Below are 11,994 nucleotides of genomic sequence, written 5' to 3' on the forward strand. Positions count from 1 at the left end.
CCACCAACCACACTTATCATAACATTTACCGTCATTGGCGCCATTTAGCTCGTCAATGTAAAGAAACTGGAAGGACCATGGCGAAAGTTAATATATTAGATGTTGTTGTTCTAGATAACCCGTCGCCTTTTCTTAACCCTTTTCAGTTTGAGATTACTTTTGAATGTTTAGAAGACTTAACGGAAGGTATGTATACACTGCTGGGGTCTTTTTTCCCTTATCAAAATAATGCCTTTAATGGTCTTTCTTGTTTATGTGTATTCGACCATGTGAAAACAAAAACCGGGAAACCCGTGTTTTTATCAACCTAAATATCGTACAGACCGCTTCTACTCGTTCTTGCGAAAAAGTAAAAACTAAATAAATTACCGTTATACACAATTGTTGTGTGGCCGTGGTAAGTAGTTAATTTACAGTACTGAACTATATTGGTATTTAAAAATAAACTAAATTTTGTAGATTTAGTAAGCAAAGAAAATAGATTAATTTGCTGACCATCAACTTTTTAATGAGGTCAATTCTTATTGTATATTATATATAACAATGAACAATGTAACATGTTATGGACAGATTGTGCTCATATCAACGGACGCTAATTTGCTACATACTTAATTTATCATGATGGTAAAGTAGCTGCAATATTGTAGCTCAAAAGACTTTTAGACAGAAAATGGTGTCGTCTTTAGAGCTACAATTGGTGCCTATTACTGCTAATGGAGCAAAGTAATGATTATGCAAACCATTATAAAACGTGTATTTGCATTTTATCTTACTTGTTCGATATCGCTTACTTACTAGGTAATAAAACTGAACCACATAGATTATCGAATTTCCATCGAGGCATTATTTTTTTTTACGTTATACATATAAAGGTCTTTCTGAAGGAAACTTTTACGGTAAGTCCAGAAGTTGTGAATATGACGTCGGGTGAGCGGTACGGTAGATATTAAGAATGGTAGTTATGTTTGTTTTGGACAAAAATAATATGTAAATGCATGTATACACATAAAATAATTGGAAACCTACAAAAAAAGTATAGAAAACTGTGCCCGAGTGATTTTCGGAGGCAGTGCTCCACTACGACACATAGGGACCAATTCATACGCGGCCGAAAAATATAGCAGGCCGGGTACGTATATTCGTTCTAATGGTAAAGATGCTCCACCAGTACTGCCGACAGAGCATAAACAATACCCATCAAACAATAGCTGATGTTTAATGGTGTGTATAATATTTGTCCGAGGATTTGTTTGTCACTTAGAATGAATATACGTTCCCGGCCTACCATGAACCGGGAATAAAAAACATTTCTCTCTGCAAATACTTTCAATACACATACACATGATTAAACATGTGTCTTATCAAGTCAAATGAAACACCCATGTATACTCCAACAATGTTAGAGGTATAGCACGACGAGACACTTTTGGAACATTACGTCGTGTCTAACCTCTAACTTCCGATTGGCCATTTACCCGATGCTGAGGGTAACATTTTCAAAGTTTGGATTGTGACAATATAAAACGTTTAAATCATGTTTAAATCGTCATCAATGTCAAATACCTACCTCTTTTTCATAAATCAACAAGTATTTTGACAAAATCAGCAGTAAAATCCATCTAAAACAAATAGTTACATCTACTAACGTAAACTTTTATGACCCAGACAAAACTTCATGATGAAAGCGATCCGGCCGGTAAATAGAAAAAACGAATTGCAAAGTCCCCAAAACGCTTGATCTGCCTTTACTTTTACTTGCATTCTGCCCGCTTGAATTCATATTCCGTTTTTAGGTCACCTGACCTAGGTCACGGTGACCTATTGCGATAGCCTTTTTTCCGTCGTCGTTAACTTTACTTTGTGAACACGATGACTTGAGTAAAATGTTAACCGAGGTTGATGAAACTTTGTATGTAGCCTTATATCAACAAGACATCGTATGAGTTCAAAAATGGGAATTATTCGACAGTAACGTACAAGTTATTGCCCTTTGTTCTAATTTTATCATTGTGCTTGTGAACAAGATAACTTTGGTAAATGTGAACTGATTTTGATGAAACTCTGTATGTAGCCTTAGCTTATATCAACAAGATCTAGGATGAGTTTGAAAAAGGGAATTTTTCGACGGTAACTATATTATAGAGTTCATGTCCTTTGTAATAATGCTATTATTGGACCTTGTGTTCTAAAGATATTGTGGTGCTTTATCAGAATTGTGAATTTTATAACCCTTGGCCTCTTTGTTTGCCCCTGGGGAGGAGGCCAAGTTTGCTATAGTTTATATTAAATACTTCTTGGGTATATCTTGTTTATTTTCTACTGGAAATTGTTCAAACTTTTGATTCACATTATAACCACAAGAGGACATTTTGCTATTATGTCATTTTGACCCTGTCTCATCCCCAAAGGCTGAGGGGTGGAGCCCAGTGGGGTCCAGATGGCTTAAATTTTCAGGTGACCTTTAAGGCCCATGGGCCTCTTGTTTGTAGTAACCATTCGCCATATTACAAACTAGGTCAAAATGTTACAGAAGGGATTCATCCTATCTAATCCGCTAAAATATTTTTATTTTATGAGGCCTCAAGTTATGGTTTTCCTAGATAAATGGGATAATTAATACCTAAACTGTAAGTACACATCATTGTTATCACTGTTAGAGCAAGAAATATTGATATTATTGCACTTTTCCTTCTGCTTTCATCTGACGTCGGAAGCTGCATCAACGAAATAGGCCTTTGGAAATGAGAGCCGACAGTCAGCAAAATAACATCCGATAAAAAAACGACTGACCAGTCGACTCTCATGTTATGGCAGTAACCCCATGTAAAGCTTAATAAAGGAGTAGATATGATAGGACCAGTATTTGGCCTTAATTTTTCATGTCGAAAAAAATTAACTCTGATCCCCATCTATTTCATGTCAAAAAATACTCTCATACTTGCCATTCATCAAAACATAATTTGTTATAACCATGTACACTATGTGTCCAACCTATGACGTCATCAAATTGATGATTTTCCTCTTCTCGCCAAATTTTGCTAGAAATTCATCATCTTTAGGTTAGAAAAGGCTTGAAATGGATTTGGCCGCCACCTTGGAGCAACGTACTTTACATTTTGCATGGATATGCGTAAATACACGATACACAACGTGTGAAAATCTCTTTCTGCTCCACGAAGGCGGCCACATTCATTTTTAGAGAAAACCACTCAAAAAGTATGACTTTTCAAGGATTTTTGTGAAAAATGGCGGGAAACTGCATGTTGATGACGTCATAGTGAACATAATTGGCACATGCGGGATATTTTCGAGATGTAATGTGTTAGCAAATGTATTCAGTGTTATATGGCAAAATATGTTGTTCTTTACTGGAGAATTAATTTTGAGGCCATATTCGAGTCTAAACGTACCTTCTCCTTTCATGAAATCTAATTATCCCCCGCCCAATGAAGTTGGCATCCTCGATACTCCAGGGGTTCCGATCACTTACGATCTCTACACCCCTGGACTATCTCATAGTAAAACTGGAGGCAACAGAATAGAATGTTCAGGTAATTTAGTCCTTTGATGTACATTCAAAAGAGCCGTAAACAGTACACTGTACTGTGTGTGGCTTTGATGTTCGTCGCTTTCTGTAGTCTTCAAAGGAAATCTTTGCAAGCCTGTGATTGGTCAAATGTTTTCCGCTGAGCTGCCTTCAATTTCACTATGAGAAAGTCCAGGGGTGTAGAGATCGTAAGTGATCGGAAGCCCTGGAGTATCGAGGATGCGAAGTTGGTGGGGGATATACAAATGGGTTCCGTCCGTACGAATGGTTTCCGGAGCATAACTCTAAAACCAGTAGAGATATTTCCACAAAACTTCATACACACATTGGTCTTATGGTCTAGTAGTGCCTTTTGCTATTTTAAGGTTTTCATTTTTTGCATTTTTTCCGTAACCATGGAAACATTGCTAAAAATAACATATTTTTTACCAGGTTCGTTTCCGGAGCATAACTCTAAAACCAGAAGAGATATTTCCACGAAACTTCATAGACACATTGGTCTTATGGTCTAGTAGTGCCTTTTGCTATTTTTAGGTTTTCATTTTTTGCATTTTTTCCGTAACCATGGAAACATTGCTGAAAATATATTTTTGTACCAGGTTCGTTTCCGCAGCATAACTGGAAAACCGGTTGAGATATATGCACGGAACTCCATAGGCACATTAGTCTTATGGTCTAGTAGTGCCTTTTGCTATTTTAAGGTTTTCACTTTTTGTACTTTTTTTCTGTAACCATGGAAACATTGCTGAAAATGGCAGATTTTTGTGTAAGAATCGTTTCCTGAGCACAACTCTAAAACCAGCAGAGATATTTCCATGAAACTTCATAGACACATTGTTCTTATGGTCTAGTAGTGCCTTTTGCTATTTTTAGGTTTTCACTTTTTGTGCTTTTTTTCTGTAACCATAGAAACATTGCTGAAAATATCATATTTTTGTAGCAGGTTCATTTCCGGAGCATAACTCTAAAACCAGCAGAGATATTTCCATGAAACTTCATAGACACATTCTTTTAATGGTCTAGTAGTACCTTTTGCTATTTTTAGGTTTTCATTTTCACACTTTTTCCGTTACCATGGAAACATTGCTGAAAATATCATATGGTAAATGTTACTTTGCAAAACTCCACCCATCTTTGTGTATATAGTCTAATATAAATGTCAAGGCTGTATACCTGATTCAACAATTGCAGCCCCGCTCTACTTGAATTATACTCCATCTTTCTTTAGCTCAACTTTCTTTTCCTGTTTTTTTTTTCATACACATAAGTCTCCACAATCAAACTTACTTCAGCTTTGATATCTCCATTGGCAGGGGATCTGAATGACTATGTCCTTGTTAATCATTGCTTTAAAGATGCTCCACCTCTGACAAATAGTATTTAAAAAACAGACATCAATTTTGTTCATAAGAATTATACAAAAAATGCTAATTAAATTTAAAGATGCTCTACCGTTGATGAATGATAATTTTCTCTTGCAAAACAGGAGCAGACGAATATTTTTCTTCAGTTACAAAAAATTCTTGCTTTACACCGTATTACTGCCATTGAAAAGTTTGAGCTTCTAAATTTACTAAGATAGTTACAACATGTCGGTTTGTCCTATGATATGGAATGAAGTACTGAAGTATTAATTGCATCCCGAAAAAAAATTGTGTGTCAAAACACTTTGTCGGTATGCCCTATATGGAATGAGATAGTGCTACTGATTGTGCAGACTACAAAAGCGGAACAAATTATTTTATATGTATTTTTGTGTTAATTAGACATACACATAATCAAACATCAATTATCGTCCAAATTAGAAATATTATTATGCTCTGATGGTGGTGGATCATCTCTTTAAATTAAAAATTGATTGTTCTTCTTGAAATGTCCTGTTATATAATTATAAATTTTACAGATTATAGATTATATATATCCTGACATAAAAAGTCTCACTGGTTTTTCCCATGGCTATGCTGGCTGTTCAGTTATGAACATAAACTCCTAAGACTAGAGCAATCACCTTCTTTTGATTAAGAAGGTGGGTTGCATGCTAGACATCAATTAGTCATTTGTAGTAATATTTACCTGGTAGGTAAATCAATGTGATGAAACTTTCACTCCCAAGAAGCATATGACCATTCTATTAAGAAACTTTCAAAGTGATGCTATGTTAACTTTTTGGTGTTTCAGATTTAGAATGGAAAATAATCTATGTTGGAGCTGCAGAAAGTGAAGAGTATGATCAAACGCTTGATTCTGTTCTGGTCGGCCCTATCCCAGGAGGGAGGCACATGTTTGTCTTCCAGGTACAGTGATACAATATTTCATTATGAATTATCATGTATTATAAAATGTTAATTTGTTATCTTATTTTCTCTTTTTGACATAATCATCTTTCTCTCATATGGAAAATACAGAGGATTCCGCTTATTTGAATAAGTTATTTTCCAGAAGAAAATATGCAAATAACCGGAGTATTCGAATAGGCGGAGATGACATTTCGCACCTTCGTTTGACCTCACATATGTATGTGAACAGGCAAATAGATATCGTTTCGTTTACTTGATAAATACGTAAATTATTTACTCTTAAAACGAACAACAAGTAATCATTTTCGAAGTTGTAAATCGATTTTAATTGTTTAATAACAAAACATATTCCAATATTAGATTCTTGTTTACGTTAGATCGACACGTGAATCTTTGAGAAACAGCTAAACGATCGATATCAAATGCAATAACTAAACAGGATTGAATTTGTGTCTACAATTCTGAACCTAAATAATAAACAAATTAATGTACATTTGCCTGGCAAAATGAACTTACGATCGTGATTAAACTTCAAAGTGCCGATCAACTAGTAGTGTTGTTTATAATTTTTCACATGTGCATGAATTCGAAAATGGCGGCAGGTGATGAAGCCATGCGTTCACTGGACCTCAATGTGTTTTGAGAATTCTCCCTGTATTGTTGATCTATACGGCGAATAGCTTGATAAGATTTAAGAAATTAATGCATATTCAAGTAGCAATGAAACAACGTAGCAAGTTTCTTTTGTATCCTACATACTGTACGAAACTTGCGGTAGTCATTGCACGCCGACTTTACATGCTTTTATGTCTCGTTCAACGAGACGCTTGATACGCACATGTCTGTCGTAGTCAACAAGACTCTGGTTGAACGAGACTACTCATGAATGGCGATTGTTGTAAGGAAGCATGGTTTCTCCAACCGATCGCGAACTAAGGTACGTTTCGTTAATAAATAAACATATTGGAAAGAACAAATGCTTTAATTAGATGTTTGAGTCAGTGATTATACTAAAGTTATGATCAACCGCTGCTGATGTAAATCGTAACAGCGTCGAATACCTTTGCAGATTCATGCATAAAATAACAAGCCATACGATAACGTTAATCTGTCACCATGATGATTTCTAGTAAAGGCGAAGTATCTTGAAACATATATCGGCGAATTTCGCTAAAAATATATTGCAAAATTGAAAAATATTCGATTTTATTTTTAGAATTTCCCAAATAATTTATTCAAATAACCGGAGGTCATGTAAAAGTCTATGCATATACACGGAGTTGAAAAACAAAGATGAAGAAGGAAAAAATAGGGACCGCAGAATTTTATGCAAATAACCGAAATATTCAAATAACCGTTATTCGATTATGTGGAGTCCTCTGTATTGACTAATAAACTAGTTTATATGCTATTTAATTTTATCTTTGATTTGTTTAATGAATAATATATCAGATAAGACTTATACCTTGGTTAGGATTGCATATTTCATATATATACCTTTATATAGTGGAATGTTATATTTTATCATGTAATAATCTGTACATGTCTTTGAATCTAAAATTGAGTTATTCTTACAGAGTTTTCTCCCCTTTGAGGACGAGAGAAAACTAAAGAATGTGATATCATTTGATTATTATGTAAATGCATCGCTCTCTCTGAGCCTTGGCACTTTGATTTATATGCTCTCAAAGGCATGACGTCACATTCAATACATACTTGCAAGGGCAGATAACTTTTGAATATGTCAATATGTATACAATTTTTGCTAGTGCTAGGTCTTTACTTAACAAGCAACAAAATCTGAAAGATACTTTATAAGAATAACATGTGATCTCAATATTTTTGTTTTATTTTTAAGGCTGGACCTCCCAACACAGAAAAGATTCCAGTTGCTGACGCTGTCGGTGTAACTGTAGTGTTATTAACTTGTTCATATAGAAATCGTGAATTCATCAGAGTAGGATATTATGTTAACAATGAATATAAAGATCAGGAATTAAAAGAGGAACCACCTTCTGTCCCACAATATGATAAGGTAAGATATGCATAAATTTAACAACATGAGACTTCGAATTCTCAATTATCTAAAATCCATCAGACATTGATATTTTCCCTGCTAATCATTTGGACAAGTTACCCCAAAAAATTCACTAGTCTAACTATTTCATCACTAGTCCAAATGAAATATACAGCAGTTTTGCTTCAGCGCTTCAGTCATGATCAGTTTGAAATTTTTACCCAAATTAGTCTGGATGTGTTCTTGAATGCAAATTCTCACAAAATGATGCAGCCGGACAGAAACAGTTGCAAACAGAATGCACTCAAAATGTGTCGAAAAATGCAATTGACCACCGCTCTTGCTAAAATAGTATTTACTGATTTTAATTGGTTGAGGAGCCACTTGTCCAATTGTTCATTACAGTTGGCACTAGTTGGCTGTAAAATTACTTGTTATGGGCATCGGTCTAGTGCTTAAAGTTGCAGACTGCTTCTATAGTATGTGCCAATAAATCACTACAAATTAATGCATAACGTTCCTTTCTTTTTACAGCTTGAAAGGAGTTTACTAGCCACCAATCCCCGTGTTACCCGATTTAAAATCGACTGGGACGATAATGGCGAAACACCTACTGATGAAAATGTACCACCAACGACAAACACTGAGTCAGAATCAAACCAAATGTGTGTAGACAATAAAGACGGTGTTGTAAACAAACCTGTGGCAGCTGTCCTAAACAACAACAGCTCAAGTCTAGGGACAAGTGACAATATTAAAATGGAAATGTGATCATTACATCTCTTCATCTCATTGTCGTGTCAACTATTTACATCTGCGCTAATTGCAAAATCTCTGTGAACTTACTGAAGTGTTTTGAAGAATATCAACTCTTTGTTTTGTTGACTTTTACATCTGTTACTATGCTGTTGGCAAAATTTCTTTGGGCTTTTGTATCAGAAGTGCTTTGAAGATTTTCAAGTCATTTCTACATTAGTTTGAACAAAGTGGAGGTGTAAGTTATGTTTTCATTGTCATTTATATTTGTTTTATAGATGAATTTTGTACAAGATGTAGTAATGGGGGGCCTTTCTTTTATTTAACAAAACTAGACTGACGTGTGCATTTACCAATCAATGTATGTCCTATCTTTGTGTATTACAGAGTAATCTGTCCTGCGGGTGGGTATAGATTGTGGCATCATAAGTTTGTATTAGTGAAATATGATGTTACACTCCTATCAGTCAATCAGCCGATGCCTACTTGCAAGGGTAGATAACTCTTTGATATGCAAACATGGAAGATAGCCTTGCATTATTTGTTGATCCTTCCATTGCTATACATGTATAAAAAACCAATTCCCAGATATCACCTATGAAGTACATAGCCAGGAGGCGTTTTCTGTAAACTCATAGCAACCACACAGGAAATCTTCAAACTTACCTATACAGTACTTGCATGATATGATACAAGTATGATGATATAAGTATTTGTGAATGAAAGCTGTGAAATTGATTTTGTTGTAAGGACCTAATCGGCTTTTAATACCTTAACTTTGATCACTCTAAATCATATATCTAAAAAGCATGAGAAATGGCAATTGCTTTTATCATTTGTATACAGTTTGTAGGTAGTTTTGTCTGATATTGAAATCTATTATGATATGCACAACTTTACAGATTTCACGTTTTAAAAAAATACAACAACCACATTTAAATGCTAAAATTCAAAGTAACATGTCTGAATTTTAATTTTCTGTGTCCAGTTTAGACTGAATTCACCCTGTGTAGTAGTTAATGCAAGGCCTTTAATAGAAACTGTTTTTTACTGGGAAAAAATGCATTGTATGATACTAATGCTTTGGTCACAACCCTTTCCGATTAGACTTAGGATGTACTCCCGACATGATTTTGAGCCATTTTAGCCCAGTTCCTGACTGGACACCAGACATGGCCGGCTGGTGACCGGGGCTCTCAAGCAGCATCGCGAAGGTGTCCGAAGAGTTTTAACTCGGAAGTTAAAATCTCTTCGGTGTCCCATAGATTTCAATAAACGGACACATATCCTTCACTTATCGTTTAAGTATCGTCCGATATCCGGTCGGGAATCGAGTGGCAATCACACCGCCCAACATTCGGCCGGACCTGGTGCAACTATCGTTTATTATTAGTAAGATATGTCTGGAAAATAAGCTGGTTATCACCCGGACATCTTATGATAATCGGCCGATTAGTATGAGATACTGGGTTGGTATTCACTGCTTCGTTATCCCCAAAAAAAATCTATTTGGAAACAGATGCCGTACGATTACGGCACAACCTCCTTTTTATGTAAATGAGGTGTGACATATTTTTTACCGGTATTGTCCGATTTCGGGGAAAATGGCCAAAACCAGCGGTGTTCTCCCAATTACCCCATAAACCCGGATATCGGCCTATCATTGTAACCCAAGCATTATGTAGCTCATAATTGGTGAATAGCTTAACATAACTTGTCTGCTTTTGTTTCAAAATAAAAAGATAAAGCATAATGTTCGATTATGATAAAGAGAGTATGGTTGACGTTACAGAAATTACATAATACATGTATTTATAGGGACATGAACCTAAATAAACCACGTCAGTTTGAGTAAAATACATATTTAAGACATGTCAGATACCTTACTAAGTAATATATATCAGTTATTGTGCAAATGTGCCAAATAAAATAATTATAATGGAAATTCCATCTTTCTGTATTTTGAAATGGCCCGGTCGAATTTTGTAGACTGAGTGTGATAAAATTAGTAGTTTTGAACTTAGGTGACCTCCCACAATGCACTGCACACATTAAATGATTGTAAACAAAATGGTTGCTGAAAAACGTGGGTGAAGCGAACACAAATGAATTCCGATAGAAACAAGAGTATGTCACAAGTCAGTAACGTGTGCGGTTCGGAAAGTAGGTAAATATTAATGGATCGCTGAAATGCAAGAGACGGGAGCAACTTCCATTTCATACTTGCGTGATGTACATATGTGCATTAATTTAAGTCAAAAATCTTCCTTCGCGGTGCCCCGTCGAATGAAAAGTCTTGTTTGACTTTTGACATATATTTCTTGCACTGAATACAAATTGTTTTATAACAAATATTAACAAATATGACGTAAACTTCATATGTCAACCATCGTCAATAAGAAAATAATCTTTAAATGTGGAAAACTAATATTCCTGTCATGTCAGCATGTTTGTCCATTATAACCTCGCTTTCGGCCAGCTTTTGTTTTGTGTTCCAAAAATAGAATATGACGGTTCTATTTTTATCATTTTTGGGGTAGGTATTCCCCATGTTTTCCTGTTGTTTTAGATAACCAATCATTGTAATGAAATATTCAATAATTATCTGAAAACTATCTCTAAGCATACAGAATAACTTATTTAAGGTTCATGTCCCTTTAATAGTCACACCACATCACAACACAGGAAGTTAATATGTCATGGTGGGTTTTTTTACCATACAAATGCAATATAAAGCACAAATTTATTTGAAGTTAAAAATGTTGATATTTCCAGATGATCGGGGATAATATTAAAGTCCTACCATGATTTTATCGTCTTTTTAAGCTGTGGGTGTTTTCCACATTGTGCTACAGGAATTAGTTCTGTTGTTTTTTCCTTTGAAAGAAAAAAGACAACAAAAATGTGTCAGTTTTATTTAATGAAAGAAATTTGAATGGATAGTCAGAATCGTGCAGAAAAAATATTCAGTGCTATATAGTTTGAAGCAAAATACTCTCCTGCTATGATTAATAATGTTGGTGCTAAATGGTAGAATTGATTACATGTTTTTGTTTGTTGATTTTCCTCATTAGATAATTACAGTATAGCTGTTATATACATGGATGAGATTTTAAACCAAAAACGAGAAAATCAGATTTTATTGTTTTTGAACTTTCACATTCTGGCTTTTAGGGTACATGTTTGGCCAATCACTTCTCAAGTTTTTGTGATCATGGCAATGTCGTACAAAATTGCATAATACCATCCCTGCAAAAATAACCAAGTGTGCGGTATTATATACCACTGTGACCTCATCAGCTTTCTTGTATAAAGTTATGTGGTTGTAATAAATTATCCCCAGTTCAGTTTCTTAATGTTACAAAGTTTGTGCATGG

At 35.0% G+C, this 11,994-nt stretch overlaps 1 protein-coding gene across 1 annotated transcript; it reads left to right on the top strand.

Moving 5' to 3' along the window:
• Positions 1–5: 5 nt before the first annotated feature.
• LOC138325174 (histone chaperone asf1b-A-like) lies at positions 6–11,361 on the top strand. The gene is made up of 4 exons (XM_069270655.1): positions 6–186; positions 5,726–5,841; positions 7,703–7,879; positions 8,396–11,361. Exons 1-4 carry the CDS (start codon positions 78–80, stop codon positions 8,630–8,632), a joined length of 639 nt encoding a protein of 212 aa, XP_069126756.1. The 5' UTR covers positions 6–77; the 3' UTR covers positions 8,633–11,361.
• Positions 11,362–11,994: the final 633 nt, after the last annotated feature.

The sequence above is a fragment of the Argopecten irradians genome, chromosome 6, assembly GCF_041381155.1.
Source record: "Argopecten irradians isolate NY chromosome 6, Ai_NY, whole genome shotgun sequence".
NCBI lineage: Eukaryota > Metazoa > Mollusca > Bivalvia > Pectinida > Pectinidae > Argopecten > Argopecten irradians.

What these genes read in the sequence shown, in the direction of transcription:
- LOC138325174 (XM_069270655.1), top strand. Translation starts at nt 78, where the DNA reads ATGGCGAAAGTTAATATATTAGATGTTGTTGTTCTAGATAACCCGTCG. An exon ending in TTTAGAAGACTTAACGGAAG is followed by an intron (nt 187 to 5,725) that starts GTATGTATACAC and finishes TTGGTGTTTCAG; the next exon opens with ATTTAGAATGGAAAATAATC. An exon ending in GGCACATGTTTGTCTTCCAG is followed by an intron (nt 5,842 to 7,702) that starts GTACAGTGATAC and finishes TTTATTTTTAAG; the next exon opens with GCTGGACCTCCCAACACAGA.